The 25,659-nt window shown below is 41.7% G+C and overlaps 1 protein-coding gene and 2 long non-coding RNA genes across 15 annotated transcripts in view; 1 reads left to right on the forward strand and 2 right to left on the reverse strand.

The window, feature by feature from the left end:
* Positions 1–3,907, reverse strand: part of LOC310659268 — a 139,048-nt gene extending 135,141 nt beyond the window's left edge. For 3 of the 12 annotated variants that reach the window (XR_014502689.1, XR_014502693.1, XR_014502695.1), the window contains exons 1-2: positions 3,426–3,869; positions 1,319–1,393 (exon numbers count right to left, since the gene is read on the reverse strand). This is a non-coding gene — a long non-coding RNA (uncharacterized lncRNA). Of the gene's footprint in view, positions 1–1,306; positions 1,394–3,425 lie in introns of all 12 variants that reach the window. The other 9 variants (XR_014502690.1, XR_014502698.1, XR_014502691.1 and 6 more) reach the window with 6 other exon arrangements.
* A 50-nt stretch (positions 3,908–3,957) lies between these two features.
* On the forward strand, positions 3,958–25,258 carry IL17RA (interleukin 17 receptor A). Its single transcript, XM_083401966.1, has 12 exons — positions 3,958–4,179; positions 8,664–8,688; positions 10,025–10,171; positions 11,839–11,966; positions 13,339–13,465; positions 15,274–15,321; positions 15,404–15,561; positions 16,497–16,574; positions 17,608–17,710; positions 18,945–19,046; positions 19,893–19,934; positions 20,666–25,258. The coding sequence occupies exons 1-12, from the start codon at positions 4,057–4,059 to the stop codon at positions 22,099–22,101; spliced, it is 2,517 nt and encodes an 838-aa protein (XP_083258092.1). The 5' UTR covers positions 3,958–4,056; the 3' UTR covers positions 22,102–25,258.
* The window catches only part of LOC310659316, a 66,824-nt gene continuing 63,423 nt past the window's right edge, over positions 22,259–25,659 (reverse strand). For both annotated transcript variants that reach the window (XR_014502750.1, XR_014502751.1), the window contains exon 2: positions 22,259–22,651. This is a non-coding gene — a long non-coding RNA (uncharacterized lncRNA). The remainder of the gene's footprint in view (positions 22,652–25,659) is intronic.

A 25,659-nucleotide genomic window follows, 5' to 3' on the forward strand; every position in this document is an offset into this window, starting at 1 on the left:
ATAAATATTGCTATGTTTTATACAATGCTGTCTCTCTGTCAAAGATGCCTCTACTACAGACAAATTTGATTTCTTAAAAGTGTCTGGATGAAAGAGGCCACACTGTGCCTTTCTTGGATATATATATATATATATATAGAAAGAAAGGAAGAATTCCTTCCTAAAATAGTGAAGCTTAGCAAGTCAAGGATAATTTTTTTTAAAGAAAAGAATACCTACTGTAATCCAGCTCAGAAGCAAATATAATTTAGGGTATGATTCCACGTTTTTTAGGCTACATTCTTATTGATGTCTGCGATCACATTACAGGAACAGGCAAACCAAGTATAGCTTCAGTATATGTTTCTCCTTATTTCATTGAACTGAGGGGTTCATCCTGACAAAACAATCCATCTTATTAATTTCAGTGTGCAGTGGGCTCATGCACAACTTTCACTTCCTCTGACCATCCGAGGAACTTCATTTCTCCTGACCATCAGCTATAAATATTTAGTTGATATGATACAGATTTCTGCATGTTTCTTTCTAATTGCTTAGATCCATGAATGAACTGAGCTCTTAAAAGCTGTTATGTCTGTCAAGATGTAAATTCCTCCACTTTTCCTCCTCCCTAATCCAAAATGCTCATACTATCTAACTTAAAGATGTTCCAGACAGAGCTGTTGAGCAGGTCCCACTGTTTTAAGACCCAGTTTTCATGAACCAACTGAAATCAAGAAGGCTAAAATTGCCCTTGTAAAATAAAGCTGTACAGTTTGTAACCATAATGTAAGCCTGCCATAGGTTAAAAACAAACAACCAGTCTTGCCCTCTTCTCACACATTTTAAATAAACAGAATGAATGACCCACAAAGTGAGCTAGAGAATTGCCTTGGTGGGAGACAAATGTATATTCCTGTAAGATTGCATTTTTATCTGAGGAATTATGTTATTTTAAAAATTGCTAATAAATTTTTTAACAATGTCTTGATTGGTTTATCCTAACTCCTTTTACACTTATACCTTCCTCATGACATCTGCTACAAACAGGCCAATCTGCCAGCCACTGTCAACTTACACATTCCTAACATTTATACTTGGATTTGTATTACAGTTCTATCAGTGCCAAGCGGTATTTAGAATCCTAACCATACCTTTACAATAGTAGTGGCTATCTGCATGGCTAACAGCCCAGTCCTCATACTTTCTGAACCAGTACACATCTTATGAATGGGAAATATGGCTATACTAGCACCACAACATAAAACTGTTATCCAAGCAATGTTACACTAATATTACATAAAATAGAAACAGAAGCAATAAGTACATTAATACTCACCCATCATGTTGTTATGAGTTGGCTGAGTTTATTGTCCCTGTACCTCTCTTGCTTTCCCTCTCATTGTCTATTCACCTGTCAAAGAAGATATAGAACAATAAACATACTTTCCACCAGTTTTGGTTATATTTTGATATTCTACTTATTATTTGCAGCACAAATTTGACAATTACAAATCTGTTCTGCAACTAACACAAATAAGGTAGGGATGTGCAGTTGTACATTTCTCCCAAAATACTTTCTAAAAATTCAGAGTGCATCTTCTAGGAAAGACAACTTTGAGGAATATGAATGCTCTGGCAAATAAGAATGTAAGCAAACAACACTAAAAATGCAAGTCAGATTCAGAAACAAATAAATTCAGAGCAACCAAGCTCAAATGTGCCCTAACCAGTAAGAAGAAGAAGCACACTAACTGAAGATAAGCTCATGGCAGATCAAGAAGTACCGGTAGTTGATAATAAAAAGCCATAGCCTGGTAAATTAACCCCCAAAAGTCTGTTCATTCCTTATTCTTAAAATTTACCATGATAATTTAAGATCCTCAGTGTACAGATTGTAACCCATTGCTATGCATGTTCACTTGTAAATCCCACACTGCGTCAAAAGGAGCTTAGTACAATCCTGTCTGCACTGATTTGGAGTATGCATAGAACTGCACTTTTGAACTAATTTTCTGGTCCCAATTCCATGTACTTGTTTAAACTTTTGAAGCCTTAAAAAGCTTAGAACTAGGATACCTATCAGAGGGCTTTCTACTTTCTACCTGAGGCATCTTTTTGGTTGTGTTGTCCTGCCTTCAGAACTCGTTCCTCAGGTAGGCTTCCCTGGTACCATCTCCCATTATCTTTTCAGCACCAGGTATTGTTGCTATTTGCCTGGACTTTTTAAGCTTTTAGTTTGACTGCAGCCCTATTCACATTTCTCTCACATACAGGGCATAGCTACATTGACTATAGAGAGTGACCATGTATTTAACCTGCCCTGTGCTATAATTTCTTCCTATAACTATGTGTTGTTCACAGTTGTCTGTAGGGAAATGCCAATGCACAAGCACTGCACGATACGGACACTAGGTATCCGGATAGTACAAAGCCCCTATACAGCCAGATGCTTGAGCTTCGGAATTTCCCTAAAGAGAACTGCACACAATCATGGGGAGAATAACACTATGGTCTAATCTGCACTCAACATAATAATGCCCTACATCTGAGTAACACATGCACAGGGCTTTTCCATTTTGCTGGCTTTTAAGCCTTTTAAGCCTTATCTTGTTTTATTCTATTGTATGCTTAAAAACAAACAAAGGCCTGTGCCAAAAGGCACATATCCATCCCCCATTCACAACTGTTAAAATTAAAATTGTAACCAAACAACTATCATACTGTGTAAGTTCAACAATTCCATTTGCCGTGTTCACCTTGGCAAGTGGTCAGCCTTCCCCACAACTTTGAAGCTGCAGAAGTGAGTGGAGATCATCCCAGCAGCTCCTCAGCAATCCATAATGGTAGGAAGGCTAGAGATTTGTTTGGCAACTGAGTGGCAGTGCCCAGAGAACAGCTTCCCCAGCACCAAACTGGCACCCCATGGCAGCCTCTCCTGCTTCTGAGCCAGTGGGGGAAGGGGTGCAACTGCAGCAATGCCCAACAGGCTACACTCACCCCGGGGGCCCTCCTCAGAAAAGGGGCTTGAGAGATGAGGGAGCTCCACAACTACAACTGTTTGATTTGGCCAACAAGGCTAGCAGTCATTGTGTAAAGCACTTTACAATACAGTATATACATTTTGTTCAACAACCCTGACAGAAGTCACTCGCATCCTCATGGATGAGGACGGCGGGCAGGGGATTTGGCCTAGTTCAAAAGCAGGGCTCAAAATTTAGACGCTGTTAATTTTTTGGCGTTTAGTAAGTTTCGTGCCTTGTTTTTATGTGTATCAGACAGGAATGTGCCTTATTAGATTTTAGTGGTGTTATATATACATATACATATACATATACATATACATATACATATACATATATATGGCTTGCAGTGTTGTTTTTTGAGGGGGGCGGGGGGAGTATCAGCACCTTTTTATCCCCAAATGTTGAAAGTGTGGCACTTACTGTAACAACTTCATGGTGAGTACGGGCTCCTTTTCGTCTGGGGGCGGGGAGCAGAGGCTAAGGGCCTCAAAGTCTGGAAGAGGCCCAGGCCTCGCTGGGGGGCTTACTTCTGAGTAGGCAATGTATAGGAACGCGCCGCAGGTCTGTGAGAAGAGATTCTATGAGGACGTCGGCAGCTAACCTGTTTAAATTCATAAACGCGCCCAAAAGCAACCTCAACGGAACAAGCACACGTTAGGGACCTCTGTACTAAGGCAGCTAAAACTGCAAGGTGTCAGGGGCCACGGGGAAGCGAATAAATGGCAGTAACAGCAGGCACACGAAAGCGGGCGAAGAGGCGAGGCCACGCCTTTGGCAGTTCCTTCTCCTAACCGCCCGCTCTCGCGCCCACGGCGCTGAAGCCACGCCTCCTTCTCCCGTCATCGAGCTCAGCTCCTCGCGCCGCCTCAGGTAAAGCCGCACTTCTGCTCCTGCCCGCCTTTTGAAGAACTTAGCCACGCCCCCTCCCTCTTCGCTCCTCCTTAGGTGCGTTTCCTAAGCTCCGCCCTTGTTCTCCCTTTGCAGGTTTTGGTCCCGGAAACTGGGGGCGGACGAAGCGAGTGTAGCCGGTGGCCTCGCTTCGACAGCGGCTATGGCGAGGATGGGAGCCGTCGCCGCCGCTTCGCTTCGCCTTACACTTCTTCTGGGACTTTTGCCCGCTGCTTCAGGGCTGAGGCTCCTCGAAGACCCGCCAGTTTTCAATTGTTCCCAGCCGGTAAGTCTCTCGGGGCCAAAGTTCATTTTTCCGGCTCTTTCGAAAGCGGCGTCGTAGTTAACTCGAGGCTGCGGATGCGGAAGTTCTCGGTTCGGGTTCTTGCTACTTGTCAGGAACTCAGGAGGTTGCTTTTGACAAGCCCGTCTCTCACTCCGAGCCGTCGCCAGTTTGTTAATGTAAAGGTTGCCCTACTTCGCAGGGTTGTTCCGAGGATTGCCTGCCCGGTGCCTTCATTCTCTCCCTCCCCGCTTCTCTGTTCTTTGTGTTTATTTAGTTAAGGACCTGCCTTTGTAAAGTTCCAGATACCTGGATGGTGCTGTAGAAACAAATTATTCTGAATAATAATGTGTGTGTCCCTCCATGTGTTGTTGGACCTAGCTCCCAGCAGCCTTAGCCATGACTGCAGGTTCCCCACATCTGTGAGATGAGCAAAGTAAAACGGGTTTTTTTTCGAAAATTGTGGTGGTCTTTGAACATTTTTTTCCTTGCATGGTACTACTGTATCTGTTTAGGAAAGAATATCTAGCCTTAGTTGGTCCACAGATCAATGGCTTAAATAAAGAGCTTCTCTGGAGGAATTACAGGTGTCTAAAATCAAAGCATTGAGTGTGCTGCGATGGCAACATTATCTTCCTGAAGTAGTATTTGTATTTTAATTTACCTCTGCAAGTGATCTCTGACTAAAGGATTGTGTACCCGTTTACCAATAGTGATAATTCAGTCAGAAACTTCCATGCTTCGCTTTTCATTAAAGCCCTATTCTATGTGTGTGTGTGTGTGTGTGAAAGATTAATGCTGTAGTAGCATTCTTTTCTTAATTAGCATACATTTGTGTACAGTCATGCATGCTTCAACAACACTGAACATGGTTAACCTTCTGGTAACTGATGAGCAACCAGCCTTCCTCCCAACTTTGAACCTGGGAAATTTGGTGGAGACATCTCTTCAGTTGCATAGTGATTCTCACCACCTCCTAAGCTTTGCAGATAGGAGAAAGAATAGGGAGTGTTTGGCACCTGCATGGCCAAAATGCCTTGAGGGTCTTGCCTATGCAAGGCCAAACTAGTAAGACCCTGCACCACCACGGCTTATCTCTTCCTCTACCACCAACCAGGTTTCCCGGTAATATATTCAGACTCAGTCAGGTTGTAATGTATTAACAAAGATTCTAGTTAATTGTGAACGCAAACAAGGTTTAAATACTTTGAAACACTGTAATCCGATTCATTTTCTGCTCCCCTCTGTCTATAACTCACTCTGACTCCTATGCCTCCCACCCACAGGAAACCAACCCAACTAACTGCCAAAACCCCTGTGCTGAGCCTTAAACACAGTTAGGCTCCGCTCCTGGGCTTTCTTTTTAGTCAGCCTCTTAACCCTTTCTCTCCCCCGCCCCAGTACGACATCTCCATAATGAGTGGGCAAACGCCACACACCCCTTCTAGCTTTTCCTGCCTTTAAGCAGCAGCAGTCTGTTTCCTTGGTAAAGACTTGGAAGGTTTGCCCAGAGAGAAGTGAATAGGCAACTACGGTACTTACTTAATTTAGCTCAGCCAGCAAGACTAATAAAAAATTGTAGAACCCTGCTTGTATATATGACGCTGTACCAATACAAGGGCTTCCTACTCCTTGAAGTCTTACTCAGTGTTGCTAGTCTTCCCACCATCCTTTTGCCATCTCCTTTCCCACATCTCCTGCAGTGAACAACATTAACAGTGGTAGAGCAGGTCTCTAATGCCTTTACTATCCTACATTGTTAATTGCCCTCCTTAGTAGACACATGCTTAACTTAAACACATTCTAAGAGTCTCCAGTATTAGGATCTTTAGACAATTTGCTCTGATATAGCTGGCTCTTTTACATACTTCTTCAGAAGTTTTAAAAAAATCATAGGTCTACCAGCTTCTCTTTATCTGTCACTGGCACAAAAACAGCAGCTCTTGAAATCTTTTATAAGGTCGGAAGTTACCAAACAGGCTCTTTATCAGAAATTTTATTTTTCATAACTCTTGCGGAAACCACAGCTGATGATACAAGTGGCTTAAGCCAAGCCAAGCAAATTTCAGAAGCTTCCCTTGGTTACAGATTGGAGAAGCTGAGGCAATGTTCAAGAAGTATTTGTCAACTGAGAAGTGTAACATTTCAGTAAACACCTGAACATGCTCTACCAAAAACTGTACAGTGGTACTTCGGGTTACAGACACTTCAGGTTACAGACTCCACTAACCCAGAAATAGTACTTCGGGTTAAGAACTTTGCTTCAGGATGAGAACAGAAATCGTGCAGCAGTGGGAGGCCCCATTAGCTAAAGTGGTACCTCAGGTTAAGAACAGTTTCAGGTTAAGAACGGACCTCCAGAACGAATTAAGTTCTTAACCTGAGGTACCACTGTAGTTTATGATAGAAGTGGATAACCTGTTGCCTGTTGCCCTTTGGATGTTGTTTGATTAGAACTCGCATCATACCAGACCACTGGAGTGCTAAGAATGGGGCACTAAGGCTGAGAGAGAGTAGCTTACTAAGGACACCTAGCGTGTTCATGGCTGAGGTGATACTTGAACTAGGGAGTTTCCAGCACGCCATCTTAGCCACTCTGCTATGTTAGATATCTTGCTCATTTCACCTTCCTACTTTTTCATTTTCTGATGAGAAATTCTCCTTCTACGTAGCTTTATATGCTACAGAAGATTTGGCTATAGGGAATCCATTCTGTGCGTAGATGACACTTTTTGAAAACAATCCAGTCATACAGTTCTGTGAGTCATCACTTAATATCATTATATCAATTTTTAAAAAAAATATTTGTGGTTTATGGAACTTGTTCTGATCGTTCTCACAGATTAGAGATGATGCATACTTTTATTTTTAACCGTACTGCTATGCAGCAGATTAGCCTAACTTCTTAATGGTAGTGAACAAACATCTGGTAATATTTCCTTCAAGTGTGTTCAATCAAGAAGTACTGAAAGGAATATGAGCTACACAATACCATGTCCACAGTTATTACTTCTATCATTTCAGTGTATTGACCCTTTATCCTTGTTTTGATGCATGGTTAAAATAAATAGTCTGGATAAGGTAAAAACATTTGTATCTTAGGTGTTAGAAAGGTTCTTGTTCAGTTATTTTTGAATATAATATCACAGTGAATCCTACCACTAGTGCTGGTAGGTTATCTTTGTCAACAGTATCCTCCTAGTTCCCAACCTGACAAACTGTTTAATATTGGCTATGGTTTGTTTGAAACAAGGCAACTTCAAACCATGGGTTATAATTGTAGGATATGAAGTTGACTTTTTTCAACAAACTGATGTTAAGATTAGCCACATTCTTAGGGCTCAGATGACACACAAAACTGTGGTTAGTCAAAAATGGAAGTGAACACCTTCAAACTCCTTGTGGCCACACCAGAGAAAAAGAGGTGGGACATGTAAGCACAGAAGGGGGTGCTAAATTAATTCCCTGTGTTTTAAACCATGGCTAATTATGACTTCCAAACACAGCCTTTGACTGTAGTACCCTCTTTAATTATTAGGTCGCTATGTTGTTCCATGTCTTGTATGACCATGTTTGGGTGACTAGTCATGTTATGTTCTCAAACAAGAGACCTTTTTTTAAAAAAAATAATAATTATTGAACAATTTTAACAAACAATTATCCATCAATCAGCATAACCATTTACATTCCCCCCTTTTTTTTCTCCCTCCCTCTCCCCCCCCCCCTCAGGACTTCCCTCAGTTCCCCGTTCCCCTCTCTGGTTTCTTTGCACATATTATTCTCTGCATGTTATAAAATTGTACATATCATTGCCATATCTCTCATGTAGTCAACTAATAAATTTGTGGATGTTTATTCAAAACCTGCCAAGGAGTCCAAATCATTTTGTTGTCTTTTTAAATAATTTGTAAAAAGTTCCCATTCTTCCTTAAACTCACAATTGTCCTTGTCACACAGTTTATATGTCAACTTGGCCAATTCCGCATAGCTCATCAGTTTTTCTTGCCTCTGTTCTTGTGTTGGGATTTCTCAAACAAGAGATCTTGATGAACAGTATTTGGTCTGCGTTCAGAGAGTGCCTAGTTTATTGGTTGTTAAGGAGAACCAGCCTGATTAAAGCAGATGGTAGTATTTTTTAAACAACTGATCACTGTTTACACACAAGGGTATATTAAACAGTAGAGTTTAAATTCATTAGCACTAGTCATATAATCCAAGTGCAGAAGTCATGGCTGTTAACCAAAGCAAACTTTTAGATCAGTCATGTTATATATGAACTGGTTGTCTGGTTGATTGGTTGGTTGGTTGTTTAAAAAACAACTGTTAGCACCATAAATACTTAAACACATTCCCGCCATATCATTGATTGGTTTAACCAAACTGAATTCTAACTATAAATGACCTTTCTCTTTTTGCACCTGGCTTCATCAGGCGCTGAGAATAGGAATTGTTCCTCTCAATTAATATGTTTGTGTTCTCTCCTGCAGGGTTTAAATTGCCTTGTGCGAAACAGTAAGTATATTGGTTATTTTTTTAAAAAAAATCTTTTTAGATGGTTTGTGCTTCAATCTTTGTTTCCTTACTGTAATTTTACAGAATGAAAAACAGTGAAGTGTGTGTTTATGTATGTCAGCGTAGAAATCCAAGAAACCATTACTTCATTGGGGAGAGTGAGGGAAAAGATCAAATAGGCAGCATGCGGAGCAATCTTGTGCATGTTTACTTGCTCTCTGTTGTTGTATATGTTGGCACTCTAGTCAGTGACCGAAATAAATTGATTCATTCATTCATATTTACTTGGAAGCAATCCCCACTCTGAATATGTCCAATTCCAGCTTCAATTCCTCATTTATATATTGCACTTTTTCCTCATGGTGCATTCACTAGTAATTCTTTTCCACGTTGAAAATAGTCAGACCTTCACATGCAGCAGAATGAGATGGTTGGGTGGACTGTACAAGTGAAGTTCAGTGTTTAGGGGAGGATTTCTTTGGATTCTATCACATGCACGAAGTCCCCTATAATAATCTTTTTAACCCACAGTAGCTGGCTTTAGCCCAGTCAACTCTTGCTGTGCAACTTTTCTACTTACAAGAAAGGTTTTTGTTTCCTTACATGGAGGAATATTCAGAAATAGGATTCCCCCACTTGATAATCTTCAGGGACATGCTGCTCCACATTTTCAGGATACTGCCATCTTATTCCCAACTCATTTTTGCTGTATGGGTAGACCTATCCTATGTCAGGTTGAGAAGTGTTGGAACTGTAGGTAAAATGGGGGCAGAGAGACTCCTTGAGATCCCCAGTTCCATATTTTATGGAAACAGGCAGAGATGTAGAGACATGTTATCTTCTTAGAGAACTGGCATTCTAAGTAAACTGAAATATGAAGGTAATTCAAAAACTATTCATATTCAGAGTGTTATAAACAAATTTATTGACCTGTACAGATTGTCCAATCATGTGTGTCTCAAAGCACAATTTGTGCATATTTGCCCCCTGCTGTGGCTCCTCCTAGAAAGTGTGTTTATAGAGAAATACTTAGCCAAGAGGCTTATGTATATGTTCACTGTTGACCCTAATGATGGGTGAGCTCCATTGGATTCACTCCTTTAAGTTTTTCCTAGCTTTCTTTCAAAGGCCAGTGTAACACAGCAAGTGCTATTGTGCTCACGTGACCCAAAAGGCTCCTCTTCTTCTTTTTTTGTTCCTGTAAGAAATTGGGTAGCTTCCTAAATTTTGCTAAACATAATAGTATGGGAGGATGCAAGTAAGGTATCATCCCCCCCAAAAAAATCAATGGCCACATCAAAAATGGTCCTTAAGTTTATTATTGTTTAACTGGCAGGTACCTGCATGGATCAGAGCTGGCTCAGGGCTTCACAGTGGACTCCGTCAGCCCCAAGTTCCCTTGATGTTCATATTGATACTTTCTTGGATAATGAGGAAAAACTGCTCCCTGTGCTGAAGATAGAATGGAAGGTGGCTACTGATGGTAAGCAAAGGGCAATTTAATATAGACTTGAGTGGGCTGGCATTTAATGATAAATAGGGTTTTGTAGCATGTAGCACTATCCGTTTGGCCCAGCAGTAGTACCCAGAGCTGCCATTTAAAAGCTTTTGTGAATGGCTTGACCATTGCATGATGCCATGATGAAGAACTTAGGTGACTGTGCAGAGTGCAGGCTCTTACAAGCACGACGGAGGAAGCAAACCTTGGCACATGCTGGCTATCTGAATTAACAGGAGTCACACTTGACCTCAGTGTCTAGGTGGAAAGAGCTACAGAAAAATGCAAATACTTGACTATACAGCTTAATTTGTCAACTGCCAATAATTGTAACATTCCCCCTCTCTATACACACACACACACACACACACACACACACAATGTATCAGATCAGAAAAAAGTAAAGTATCAGCTGTTGGGAGAGGTAAAGCCTAAGTCTCATTTTTACTATAACCATTTTACTCTCTGTAGTTATTCCATCTTGATGATTCAAGTGGCACTGTTTTGTTTGTGTTTTGGAATAATAATTTATTCCCAAAATCTCCAGATATCCCACATGGTTAAAGTAAAGGTAAAGGGACCCCTGACCATTAGGTCCAGTCGTGGCTGACTCTGGGGTTGCGGCGCTCCTCTCGCTTTATTGGCCGAGGGAGCCGGCGTACAGCTTCTGGGTCATGTGGCCAGCATGACTAAGCTGCTTCTGGCGAACCAGAGCAGCACACAGAAACGCCATTTACCTTCCCGCCGGAGCGGTACCTATTTATCTACTTGCACTTTGACATGCTTTCGAACTGCTAGGTTGGCAGGAGCTGGGACCAAGCAACGGGAGCTCACCCCGTCGCAGGGATTCGAACCACTGACCTTCTGATCGGCAAGTCCTAGGCTCTGTGGTTTAACCCACAGCACTACCCACGTCCCATGGTTACATGCATGTTAACCAACACATGGTTACATGCATGTTAAAGCGTAATATATGTTTTGGGACACAGGTAAACTTGAGAACAATCTAGTAATACAGAAATTCCTCCCTTGGACACCTTTTCAGAAACAAAAAATATAAGAAATTCAGAGCAGATTGACTGTTAAAGTGGTGGTATTTCACTTCAGGCAGGGAAGGCAGTAGTACAGTTGTAGTATTCATGGACCCTGTCGATCACTTTAAACACTGGAATTTGCAGGATAAATAGATAAATAAAAAGATAGATTGGAAAGCTAATGAAGTTGCCTTACACAGAATCAAACCATTGATCCATATTGATCAATATTGTCTACTCTGCCTGTTGACAGTTCAATCTCTGGTGGAGGTATTCCTCACCTGAGATCCCTAACTGGAGAAAACAGATTAAACCAGAGACCTTCTGCATGCTAATCGTATTCTCTGTCACTAAGCTATGACTCGTCGGTTTCCCCTCCAATAAATAAACCATTCCTTAGTGCATCTTCTACAGGCTGATGTAGTCATCTTAAGAAAAGCCTGGGCCTGCCCTTTCATTTCTTTTTCTAAGCCAGGATTGAGTTTTTCCACCTCTGCAGTCAGATGCTCAGGCTGCAGTATGAACATTTATTTTCCTCTAGAGGTCACAAACAGAAATACGTTGTTTCCTTACAAATCCTCTTTTTCTTCCCTCCCACCTTGGCCATACTCCAACCAGGAAGTGTTCAGAACCTCAAAGGGGCAGAATTGGCTGTGCTTCAGGTGAGCACTAACCAGCAGGTCTGTGCTCAGTTTGATCTTCAGAACAACTTGTTGTTCCAAGTCCGTCCAAACGGTGGCGGTCGGGTAAGTGATCATGGAGGTATTACAAATGTTCTGCTTCTTTTCCTCTTCTCAGAATCTCTTGGCTTGTTGCCTGCAGAAGATATAAAATCCCCAAAGCAAAGGGCAGCTTTGTGCTTAAGAACAGCCTTGTAGTGTAAGAATATGCCCGGTTGCCTGCAGCAAATAAAAATGACTCCTACACAGCCCCTGCTGCGTGTGCATTACCTGTACAGAAGCCACGGGGATCCGCTCTGTTTCTCACCTGGGGAAGTGCAGTGGAGCAGTATGATTTTTCTCTGTCCCTGACCTAAAGTGTGTGTAAGAGAGAGAGACAGAGAGAGGGAGAGCTCAAACTGGCAGCACTGATAGCATAAAACAGGAGAGAGAAGGAGTATCCTGACTGGCTACTGCCAAAGTAAGAAGAGTTGCTGCTCCCAACTCCTTTGCTTTTTCTCTTGGTAACAGAAGCCATCTTAAATTGCTCAACGGGAGAAAGCAGCAATATTTAAATTTTGTAAAACCCAGAAGGCAGTGGAGAGTAAGATCTACAACATTTGCTGCTGATGTTTTTGCTGCTTTGGCAGGTCTGTAACATTGACTGCCTGTAAACATTGTTGTTTTATCTGAGTGAGTGGGACCAGAGTTTGGAAAAACTGCAAGGGAAAAGGGAAGGGGGCACCACAGGTTTTGTCTGCCCCAGGGGATGTATGCACTATCAGCTCTCTTGGACATAACCCACTGCTTTTGTCACCCTATAGCCCCTGTCTCTCTGGCGTCCCCCCTGCCTTACTCACTACCTTATAGCAGGAGTGGGGGGGGGAACACTAGTAGAGCACGAAGAAGAGGACAACCATTCTTAAATGTATTTCCAAGGCTGCTATTAAAAATGTTCATTTAGTGCCAGCAATTAGTTAGGCACTCCATACAGATAATAAATATAACAGCCCTGCCTGCAAGACTTCGAGAGTACATCCCTGCTTAATCAGAACAGCAGGAGAGAGGGGCCTTTATCAGAGAGCAGAGTAAGCAGAAGAGTGCCCCAACTGATACTCTGTTGACCTAACAAGGCTATACAATTCTGGAAGGCATTTGGAAGAGAGGAAGGAGTGAGTTCTTCCATCCACAAGGAGCAAAGTAATGAACAGTTCAGAGGTAGAGAAATGGTTGCATGGGTTTGAGACTAGTTGATTGGACTTGAACAAACTATTCATGCTGCCTTGATGTTCAGATCTCCCCTCTCTCCCTCCATCCCTCCTGTATCATGCCTGTGGATTTTGTATTATTTATTTCATTTTCTACTATAACTCCGGTGTTGCAGTTCCGTGCAATCTTGGTTTTTAACTTCAGCACACTGGTATTGGTTGACAGATCTTTCCTCTTTTTGTTGTTTCAGTGGAGTTTCTCTTTCAATCGTTTTGAGGTAGAACCAGGTCAAACATACCAAGTAACTGTTCATCACTTGCCCAAATTAAGTACTCCAGGAGACTATAATCGGAAATCTGTGCCATTCACAGTACCAGGTAAAGGACCCTCTTTGTAATGGTAATGATGGGATTTAGTATTAGGCTTATCATGTAGTAAAATCATGTTTTTTAGACTAGGGATGGATAGAAGAGCTATTTTCCATTCACTCTCTTTTGCATATAATGAATTGTAGGTCCATTCAGTTTTTTGCAGTTGATTTTTTTTTTAATGTATGAAAACTTTGAATTTAAATTGGAGGAATTTTATACACATTCTTCCCACAAAACATGCACATTTTTGCTTTTTGGTGCATTTTATAGGAAAACACACATTTTGTACATATTCTTTGCCATAAGGTATGCATTCTTTACTTTCTTGAACCACAAGGTTCATTTTTGCATCACAAAATTAGGAATAGTGCATTCCAATTCATATATAAGTCTGGGACCAGTGAATTAAATCAGGTTTACTTTAAAATGCAGATCAAATGAATTTCTCCATCACGAGGCGGAACTGGGTTCAGATGCAGATATGACTTTGTGGTGCTGCTGATACTGATATTATAGTGCTATACAAAAAGTTTTTTAAAGTGACTGGCCCTACCTGCAGGTTTCCAATCTGTATCTAAAGAAAAATAAGAAATGGAAAGAAGACTAAAGCAAGAATAGCCAATGTGGTGTGCTGGGATGTTTTCGAGTACAACTCCCACCCCAAGCCAGCATGGCCAATGGTCAGGGAGATGGGAATTGTAGTCTACAGTATCTGGAGGGCACCAGCTCTGGAGACCTACTAAGATGGGAGGGCCTGGGCATTTTAAAGAACTTATTGTATACAGGAGGCAGTGTGACAATTCAAATGTCAGATCGGAGAGAATTTCAAAGTAAAGGAACTGAAAGGACAAAAACAGGAAATATGTGAAGAAATTCTGGGCTTGCAAAATAACATAGACCCAGCAGAAAGAAACTGATGCAAGTGGTGTGAACAAAGAAAAAGAGATGGAAGATAAACAGGAACTATAATGGGCAAATATTGGCAAATCAGTTTTGAAGAACATAAAAGGAACACACGCATAATAATAATAATGGTGATGCTGTTGCTGCTGCTGTTGATTTGCAATTTGGAAAATTGAGGACACATATAAAGGTAGACCACAGAAAAACAACTAAATCATATAAATAAGCTGCGTTTTGCATTGTAAGCCTGGAGGGGTGTGTTTACATGAATGTTAGTATCTAAAGAACATGATCTTTATATTCATTACCAGTGTAGTATTTTCTAAACAATGTAGTGTTTAACCTCAGTAGCCCAGTGATCAAAACATAATTAACATTCTTTAGGCTGCCTACAAACTCAAGTAGTCAGCACTACTTGTTGCCGTTTTTCAACTAGACTCTGACCTTGGTTTCATAATGTAGGCTGGACTTTTATTTCCCCCAAAATATTCTCTTTCTCTTTCAGCAGTATTGAAATTACTTTGTGTCAATGCTGAGCACTTGTATTTCTTTTGTCAATTTCATTGTTTCTGAGACTTAGCCTAAATTCAAGCAAACGAGTTTCAGTGTATAAGCTGGTAACGTTCTGGATAAAGTTTTATGATGGCTTATTGTATTTTATGATTGCTGTCATACACTGCCCTAGGAGCCATTTGGATGAAGGGTACCTTAGATAAAGCAAATTATCCTAACTTAAATTTCATGTCTAGTCACCTTAGAGCCCATCAAATGTAACTTAGTGCCCACTCTCTTAACGTACCCAGCAAGAGTTCTTCCACTTGTATATATTTGTGGTACTTAGCTAGAAATTCTTGCCTATTGTACTCTGTCTTTCTGGACATAAATGCAATCCTTCTGTCTTTTTGTTGCAGATTGCGCAGACCCTATCATGAAAACAACAGCCCCATGTCTACAATTAGGTAATGTTTGTTTAAGTATGGGTAGAAGTGTAGGAAATCTATTTAAAGTACTCACAGTTCATGATGATATTTATATATGCAGGCAGTGGATGGGAACCCAGCCTGGCTGGAAGAAGCCTAGATGATGAGACACTGTTGGTGAGCTTTAACCCAGCAATGGAGTCAACCAGTTACTTCGTCCATGTGACCAGCTTTGAAGATGGAGTAGAATGTAAAAAGGCGACACAGAAAATCTCAGAGGTAATAAAGCTGTTCTCCATCTTCCTCCCCGCTTGAGACACTTATTTTAGAAAGTGCTTGTATTTAATCCCACCTCAACAATTACTAAGTTAAAGGTAAAGATAAAGGGACCCCTGACCATTAGGTCCAGTCGTGACTGACTCTGGGGTTGCGGCGCTCATCTCGCTTTATTGGCCAAGGGAGCTGGCGTTTGTCTGCATACAGCTTCTGGGTCATGTGGCCAGCATGACTAAGCCGCTTCTGGCAAACCAGAGCAGCACACGGAAACACAATTTACCTTCCCGCTGGAGCGGTACCTATTTATCTACTTGCTTTCAAACTGCTAGGTTGGCAGGAGCAGGGACCAAGCAACGGGAGCTCACCCCGTCACGGGGATTCGAACCACCGACCTTCTGATCGGCAAGTCCTAGGTTCTGTGGTTTAACCCACAGCGCCACCCGCGTCCCTACTTTATTCTACTTATGTCTGCCCTTCAGTGCCTCTAGATTAGAGGCAGCTAACTGTTTTCAGCCCAAGGACTTCATTGCTTCATTGTGACAGTTTCAAGAGCTGCATGGCAATAATGAGTGTGGTCAAAAAGTGAGTATTGCCATTGCACATTCTCACACATGCATGCACATACCTCCATGCACCAGAGCAGGCACACATCCTAGCCAGAGGCACTCCTAGCCAGAGCAGCTACCTGGCCATCTAGGAACACACTAGACCCAGCAACTATCCTGAAGTTCTTGATAAGTTCTTCCTTAACTCTGATTTCTTACTCTGAACCCACTTGTGCTTGGGAGGCATCACTGGGATATTTGAGGCACAATGTATTTGAGATGACAAATGCTTCTCATTTTTTTCTGTGCTGCTACTCATTCTTTCTCCTGAGTTCATTCAAGCTCTTTGTGATTTTTACCTTGGAATTCCACTTTGTCTCTTGGTTTCTGCAGAAGGAGTTGCTGCAGCCAATGAACGTCACAGTCAAACTAGAGAGAAACTTGAAGATTTGTTGCGAATACACGGTGCAGGTATGGTGAGCTGCTTTTCTTATTTGAATAAAGAAGGGAGTGGCCATGCCAGTTCCACATCACCCTGTCTATGCTTCAAACCAAACACAATTATTTCTCCAGAGATCATCTTATCTCTGGTTATTACAAGTTACACAACGTAACCATAATGAATTATTTTAACAGTGCTGATACCTCACCATTTCATCTTCACTAGAATATCCTGAATTGTGCCGGAAATGAACTGGCAATCAATGCAACTGTTTTAAAACGAGTTACATGAGTTCTAAATAGAACCCTGGCCAGTAATCTGGCTGCTGCATTTTGGACCAGTCAAAGTTTCTCAGTCGTCTTCAAGGACAGCCCCACATGAAGAACACTGCAATAATATGTCCTGCCTTAGAATCATAGAATCATAGAGTTGGAAGAGACCACAAGGGCCATCGAGTCCAACCCCCTGCCAAGCAGGAAACACCATCAGAGCACTCCTGACATATGGTTGTCAAGCCTCTGCTTAAAGACCTCCAAAGAAGGAGACTCCACCACACTCCTTGGCAGCAAATTCCACTGTTGAACAGCTCTTACTGTCAGGAAGTTCTTCCTAATGTTTAGGTGGAATCTTCTTTCTTGTAGTTCGGATCCATTGCTCCGTGTCCGCTTCTCTGGAGCAGCAGAAAACAACCTTTCTCCCTCCTCCATGTGACATCCCTTCTTGCTGTGAATTTTGCACCCCATCCTACTAAAATCTCTGCTTAACATGAACGCATACTGCTTTATGTTCAAAACTGTATCCATTTGTAGGTTTTATTTTCAGACACTTCTTCACTCTCCGTACATTTAGTATGACACAGTCTGAAGATGACAAAACAAAATGCCTAATCAAGGGGCCACAAGTAAATATGGTACTGTTGACTTGCTCTCCTTTCTAAAAGGTGTGTCCATTACAAAAGCGAGCAATTAATTCCACACAATATGCAATTTGCTCCAGAAACACCAAGTGTTAGAGTATCAAAGATACTGCTAAAGTTGTTCTCTCCTGTCTTTTTCTTTCCAGATTCAACCATTCTTTGCACGTTGTGCCACAGATTGTATAAGGCATTCCATTTCCATCCCATGTCTCCCCACTACCTTGCCTTACACGTCCCCAAAGGAAGTTGGTACGGTCTTCATTTTGAATTTGTGTAGCTAATTAACTGTTGCAAGAATTTGTTACAAAACAAGTCAAAGTTTAAGACCTGTAGAGTCCCCACTAATATGTACGCAAATGTTGCAATTAATAATAATAATAATTTATTTGTACCCTGCCCATCTGGCTGGGTTTTTCCAGCCACTCTGGGCGGCTTCCACAAAGACCAAAAATACACTAATATGTCATACATTAAAAACTTCCCTGAACAGGGCTGCCTTAAGATGTCTTCTGAATGTCAGGTAGATGGGATAACAATCGAAATAAGACAGAAATCATCCTTCCTCACAAGAGCAGCAGATGTGGTTCTGCTGCTGCCTTTGTATGATGAAGTTATAGATTAGGGGCTGAATGACTTATTCAGTATCCATCATTGTCATCATCATTAATTGCTAACTTGTAATGCCACTTTTCCACAAAATTGTGCCCAAAGTGGCTAACTACATATCAAGTGAACAATCAATATAACCATTTTTAAAACATTAGAAACAACTAGAAATAATATCAATAGAAACATCCCAAAAGATAAATCTAATCAAGTTTGGTTTATTTGCATTGTTTTGCACCATCTAATTTAACAGCCTAAAACTAAGCAGGGGAGAGAATAATGCCTAACCCAGAAATGAAAAGTAGTGTTCAAAACAGTAGTTTGAATCCAAAACTCAAACAGGAACCAACTGCAAATTATCTCTGGTCGGGTGAAAGGAGCAAACCTTATGAGAAAGTCATAAAGCAGCCGTGCCTGTTCTACCCCTCTTGAAAGGAGCTGGAGAGGGACGATAATTTCACTTAGAACCATAGAGTTGGAAGGGACCCTGAGGATTATCTAGTCCAAATCCCTACAATGCAGGAATGTGCAGCTGTCCTGTGTGGGGATCGAAACTGTGACCTTGAGGTTATCAGCACCACGCTCTAACCAATTGAGCTATCGAGAAGATCAATTCTCTTTCTGTTGAAAGCATATGTGGCTTCAGATATATGGGGCTGTTTCTGCCAATAATTCTTGGCTCAGTAAAGATGTAAGCAAGAAATACCCTGTTATTTTTTGGACCTGAGCAAATGCAAAGTAATTCTGCTGCTTATTGCTAATAGCTGGTGGGGGGAGGTTGCATCCACCTCACTCCCAAGTGGTTTGGTAGTTTTACATGGTCTAATTACTGCAGCAGTGGAAATGTTCCTTACATTATGCTCTTCCTATGTTGCAGATAATCTTTCTGTGGTGTTGCCCTGGGGCCTCACTCTCATCTGCATTTTAATAGTTGGATCAGCTGTCGCTTCAGTAATTTGGCTTGCTCGAAGGCAAAAAGGTATGAAAAATGTCAGAAATGTAATGGGAAGATTTGCCAGCTTGTTTCCCACATTGTCTCTCCACTCGTACCTTTCTGGATACTTGGCCTTTAGCATGCAACACAGAGAGATAAACTGACCCAGTCAGAATGTCTTATCCAGCCCATGGCTCCTTACATACTGTTACCTGTGGTTAGATGTTGAGCCTGTGAAGAAGTCAGTATTTCAGCATTTAGTTGTATGGATACCCCAAGTTCCATAGGAACCAAATTCCTATGGTTTGTTGGTCTAGCCTGATAAATAATTTTTGTATTACACTTTAGAGAAGAAACATAGCTCAGTAGTAGATAGCATGCAAAAGTAGCCCAGCAAAAACTCCATACAAACTTTAATTGCAAAGGGTTTGGGGGTATTTTTTTGGTGGGCAGGGGTCGGGACAACAATCAGGCTAGCGTAAGAAACAACATACTAAAAGTTGAAATATCCACCTGCTGTTTTGTATTTCCCCAGTTAGAGTGTCCTTACTACAGGGTGGACAGGCACCACAAGGAATCCTCAAGAATCCCATGTGGCTGCTGAAACTTCTTCCCAGGCTCTGAGGCAGGGAAAGGCTATGTTCCAAACAAGCAGGAAATAACTCATTAACAGTGCAAGACACTCCAAAAATAACTGAAGTCTATAAAAATGAATAAGGGTGTCAGAGCACCTTTATTCATTTTTATAGACATCAGTTATTTTTAGGCATAGATGTTGGGTCTTAGAACCGCTGTCTCAGCTTAGTCTTCAAAAGATACTGTCATTCCTAGACCAAATGTATATTCTATCAGATCTTCTTAGATGTGTCTATTGTTTTCTTTCCTTATTAGTAACACATTCAGGAACAAGCAGTAGTGATGGTACCCACCATGGTAAGAGAACATTTTGTTTCTATTGAGTCAGTGCAATTTGCAATCTGGGAACCTGGGATGAGAGAATTTGGACTTGTATTGTTGTATGTACTATTAGGATGGCACATGTGCCAGGTACAAATAGAAATTTGTGGCAATAAAATATTTGGAATGTTTTTGGGGGAAATCTGTGGTGGTGAACTTGAAAAAGGGCCTGGGGGGAGATGAAGGCATGAAGTAGCAAGGAGCGTGCAAATCTTATTCTTAGTGACTTAAAGACTCTGCATTGTCTCTTCTAGTTTTCTGTCACCTCTCTTGCATAATAAGTCATTTTCTTTAGTGTGTGGCGTACATAAAATTTTAACAGCTAATGCTAATCCATATTCTAAAACAAATCTGAATGTGCATACATAAGCTCCAACAACTCTTTAAGACTAGCATCATCTCTACTTTTGTGATCACCATCACCAATACAAATCTTAATTAGTGGCTTTATGTACAGAAATGAATTGAGATGGTGGCAGGGAAAGTTAGCTCTTTTACTATTTTTATGTATTATGATTATATTTTGGTGGTTAAATGGTGATAAGGCATGGCTTACATGTACTAAAAGGTCTTGAACACACATGCCTGTATTCTGTACAGCTTAGAAAGCAGATTCGGTTCCAAATTTTTGCATTCTGGCTTTCCACATGTGCAGTGCAAAAACTCATGGTGGTTTTCTTTTTTAACAAAAAATCTCAATTTTCCAGAACTGCTGCGCATGTCACAGTCTCCTCCACCCCTGAAGACTCGTAAGGTTTGGATTGTGTATTCTGCTGATCACAAGCTCTATGTAGACATTGTGATGAAGTTTGCTCAGTTCATGATCACAGTCTGTGGTACTGAGGTGGTCCTAGACTTGCTGGATGAACGTCAAATATCAGAGATGGGGGCTGTGCGCTGGCTGACACGGCAAAAGCAGGAAATGGAAGCACTCTCTTCAAAGATCATCATCTTGTGTTCCCGGGGTACTCGAGCCAAGTGGCAGGCCATGCTTGGGCGTGAGGAGTTAACTGTATCTCTCAAGCAAGATAACCTGCTACCAATAGGGGATATGTTCACTCCAGCATTGAATCTGATCCTACCAGACTTTAAACAGCCAGCTTGTTTTGGCATGTACCTAGTCTGTTACTTTGAGGGCATAAGCAGTGAAAGAGATATTCCAGATCCATTCAACGTCACCTCCAAGTACCAACTGATGGACAAGTTTGAGGAAGTTTACTTCCTGATTCAGGATCTGGAGAAATTTGAACCAGGGAGAATACATCAGATTCCAGAGATCTCACCTGAGAACTACGCTGAAAGCTTCAGTGGGAGACAACTGAAGGAGGCAGTGCAGAAGTTCCAGAAATGGCAGACTGAGCACCCTGATTGGTTTAAGAGAGAGAATGCCTGCCCTGAGTATGAAGATGACCTTCAGTCTCTGAATGGGGATCTCTCTGAGGAATTAATCCCGACTGAGGGAGGAATTCTGAAACGGCAACTGCTTCCACAGGAACCTGATCCCAATAGCTGTTGCTTGGTCAACCTCTTAGTCAATGAAGATGAGTCGGGAGCTTGTAGGCTGTTACCCCAGCTACTACCACAAGAGGATATAGCATTCCAGACCCTGGTTGTTCCTGCTGATGACTGCTCCCAGGTTCAGGTAGTAATGCCAGTTGCCCTTGCAGAAGAGACAGAGATACTTAGCCATCAACTGCTGACCAATGAAGATTGGCTAGAAAGAATGCCCATGATGCAAAGTAGCACCCCCAGGAGAAACAATGTCATCCTTCAAGAAGATCTGTCCTCAAACCCCCACCCCTTGCCAGTTGATGTGAAGCAGCAGCTGGAGAGCTTAATGTACTCTCTCTATCAACAAAGCATTTTGCCCTCTGAAACACCTCTCTGCCAAGAAGATGTTAATGAGCAACAGCAGCTGGTTTTTGATGAGTCTTGCAAAGATCAAAGACAGTCGGTGCAGTCAGACCAGGGTTACATTTCCAGATGTTCCCCTTTGCCTTCTGACAGCCCCCTGGAGGAAGAAGAAGAGCAAGGGCTGGAAGGACATGGGTCTGCTCAACACCTCTCCCCAGATGTCTTGGACAGTCTAAAAAGTCTTCAGCAGCAGCTGCTTTTTCAGAATATTCAGCAGCACTTCAGCTAGGATCACATGGTAGGATGGCTAACTATGCCCCATACTTTCCACCCAGGACCTGTTCTGTTTTGCCAAAAAAGAAGTGACTGTTGGTTAGAATGCAGACATTTCAGACATCCTCCCTCAGGCAATCTTGTGCACACATTTTTGTGAAGTCTAATGCGTGGAAGAGCTGACAGCAGAAATTTGGCAGCTTGGCTTACCTGTCTGCCCAGCCATCCTGCTGCATATACTCGAGCATTCTTGTGCGTCAGTAATCTGCCTGTAAATGGAGGTAGATACCAAACCTATAAATAATGCATTTTTTTAAAATTAATGCTACAAGCAGATAGCATACAAGTGGCCTCAGAGGATCAGATGAAATGGACCAGATAGCTCAGTAAGCTCCCGGTAACAAGCCAATATAAAATGATTGTGATGGAAACATCACAAGAGCTCTGTTTTATGAGATAAAAGATGTGTCCAGGCAGCATCCTGTTTCCATAGTGAAGGACCAGATGCTACAAGGAAGCCCACAAGCAACAGCCCCAACCTGCTGCTGTTGCCCCATATGACTGGGCTTCCCCAGCCACTCTGGGCTGCTTCCAACCAAATATTAAAATACAGTAATGCCTCAAACATTAAAAGCTTCCCTAAACAGGGCTGCCTTCAGATGTCGTCTAAAAGTCTGATAGTTGTTGTTCTCTTTGACATCTGGTGAGAGGGCATTCCACAGGGTGGGTGCCACCACCAAGAAGCCCCTCTGCCTGTTTCCCTGTAACTTGGCTTCTCGCAGGGAGGGAACCGCCAGAAGGCCCTCTGCACTGGACCTCAGTGTCCAGGCTGAATGATGGGGGTGGAGATGCTCCTTCAGATATACTGGACCCAGGCCATTTAGGGCTTTAAAGGTCAGCACCAATACTTAGAATTAGTAGAAATAGTAGTCAGTAACATATTGCCTCTGGACCTAGAAGTTCTACGAGGCTATGATGGCTAATAGCCATTGATGGGTTTATACTCCATAGCTATTGCTACATCTTTTAGCAGTGAATTCTATAATTTCATTGTATGAAGTACTTTCCATTGCCTGTCTTGAATCTGCTGCTGATTGATTTATCTGCAAATGTAGTATTGAGAGGAAGAACTTCTTTCTAATCGTTGCATAATTTTATGAACCTCTCCTTATGTCTCTCCTTAGTCTTTTTTTTTAAATTGTTGGCATCTGCCTGATTCAAGAGACAGTGGAAGAGTATGTCATCAGGGATAAAGTCAAACTGTTGGGAGAGTTACAATGCATGCTGTGCCTGTAGAGGCCAGTACAGGAGATACATGTTTTATTGTAGCTGGGGCAGATAAAGGGATCCAGTTTCACTATTACAGATGCACCATGGCATTTCTTCTCTCTGCACTCCTCCCAGTGGTCATTTCTCCTCTGGTCACTGCTGTGAATACACAACTTGTTTGTCTCCAGGCACTGTGGCCGCCTGCTAAAAACAACAACCCAGTACTCCTTTAGCTGTGCTGTACCTCCTTGGTTATTTGTATTACATTTTCCTACAGTTTTCCAGCTTTAGGATATGTACACAATATTCATAGTGTGTCACACTTACATAAAAAGCACTTCAATACTGCCCACTTTTTCAGTTCCTTTTCTAATAATTCCTTGCATGAAATACCTTTGTTTCACTGCCACAGCACACTGAAGTGACACCTACATTGATCAAAACAGCACAAACCTAATATCTTTCCTGAATAGTCACCACCAGTTCTGGTCCTATTAATACATATGTGGTTAGGATTTTTTTGCCCCAATATATATCCCTTACATTGAATCTCAATTGCCATTTTGTTACCCCTTCACCCTGTTTGGAATTGTACGTTCAGAGCTCTTTGCAATCCAGTTAGGTTTACACCCTCCTGCATAATGTGGCACCGCCTTGCTGCTAACCCTCTTCTCCAGAAAACTAATGAACTCCAAATCATATTACAAATGATTAAGACAAAATGTTTCACATCAAGACAAATGTCTTCCTCAGCAAGCACTGTACTCTTATTCTATATTAATCTTACGGTCAATAAGGTAAAATGCTGTTGTATTGATTTGAAGCCCTCCATTAAGTAATTGCTCTGCCCAGTTTTAAATGCTGCAGTAATTAATTTCTTTTCATGTCACAAATAGTCCCAGCAGAGTTGCCTGAGTTTAGGGATTTTCTTGCGAATGTGTTGGCAGCTTCCTTATGCAGTCTTTGAATTATGGATAATCAAAACTGCTGAAGCAATCTTCAGAATGCACTTAATTTTGGTAATGGATACATCCCCATGATATACCAGAAGAATCTAGGCAAACCTAATTTAGAAGGGGGTATTTTAGGAAGATGCTGAAGCAGAGGATTATGTGGTTATACTCAACATAGCTAGTGTGTGAAGCCTTCCGATTCCATCCACAATATGACTTTTAACTCACCACAGGGATGTTGTTTGCAGAAGCATCACCATGTCAAAAGTAATGAGTGTGCAGCCTCTGAATCACAGGCAAGGGGCTCTTTAATATGCACCCGCACTTTAGCTGCTCTGTCGATTTCCCATTATGCGCCACATCTGCTGTCTCCCTACACAATCCAAGACAGGCAAATGGAAGCAAGCGGTTGTAGTGTGTAAGGGGAGAGTACATGCTTGGCAGGAGAACTTTTTGCCAATGGCCGTGGGCAGAACCAATGTTGCTCTTTCAGCTGTTACTCAGTTCAAAATACGGCTCTGTATAAAATTTGCCATAGACCTGGGACAAAGGAAAAATCACAACATATATAGGTGTTGTGAGTGTGCAAGACAAGTCATTACAGGCTGTTAAAGCATCCATGTATATTGGTAACCAATTCAGCTAAAGCACAATAGCACCTGTGGTGAGGTAGAGGAAAGTGATCCCCAAGCATCAGTTCTCCATGGCCCATGAGGCCGACTGCCTTGAAAATTGTGCCAGTGTATTAAAATGAACAAGTGCAGGCTTGGTGCCTGTTCCACTGCATTACTTCTTAGCCCCTTTTAGAGACCACTCAGCAGTTTCCTTCAATGTACGTGGTCCATTTCACAATAGAAAATTACAGCTGTACAGTATTTTTAAAAAATTTGCTTTTTTGCTATGCCTTTTTCATTGGTAATAACTTGATTAAAATATATTGTATTTTGCATATCTCTGGCTCTTTGCTAAATATTTGTTACTAAAGAAAATGATATGTTAGGTATCCAGAGCATCAATCAAGTGGCATTTGTTCTGTTTTTCACTTTACATAAGGACTGGTGGAGGCTGGATGTTGGGGGGGCAGGGAGATAAGAGACTGGCTAGCTTTTCCTGCAGAATAAGGCTTTTATGGAGGAGTGTAATTGCTTCCTCTTGCAGTATAGTGAGCTCCCAACCTGTGCACATTTAACTTTTGTGTGCTCAGCTTTATTCACTTGGCAAAAAAATAAAAAGTAAATGGAAACGGGGTGAGCATCCAGGAAATAAGACTTTGGCAATCCCACCCACCATTGAACCCAATGGTTTTGAATATACACGATTTTGGTTTTAGGTGTGATCCCCAGAATGTAACC

This window comes from Podarcis tiliguerta (genome assembly GCF_965153285.1).
Source record: "Podarcis tiliguerta genome assembly, chromosome: 10".
NCBI lineage: Eukaryota > Metazoa > Chordata > Lepidosauria > Squamata > Lacertidae > Podarcis > Podarcis tiliguerta.

What these genes read in the sequence shown, in the direction of transcription:
- IL17RA (XM_083401966.1), top strand. Translation starts at nt 4,057, where the DNA reads ATGGCGAGGATGGGAGCCGTCGCCGCCGCTTCGCTTCGCCTTACACTT. An exon ending in TTTTCAATTGTTCCCAGCCG is followed by an intron (nt 4,180 to 8,663) that starts GTAAGTCTCTCG and finishes TCTCTCCTGCAG; the next exon opens with GGTTTAAATTGCCTTGTGCG. An exon ending in AAATTGCCTTGTGCGAAACA is followed by an intron (nt 8,689 to 10,024) that starts GTAAGTATATTG and finishes TTTAACTGGCAG; the next exon opens with GTACCTGCATGGATCAGAGC.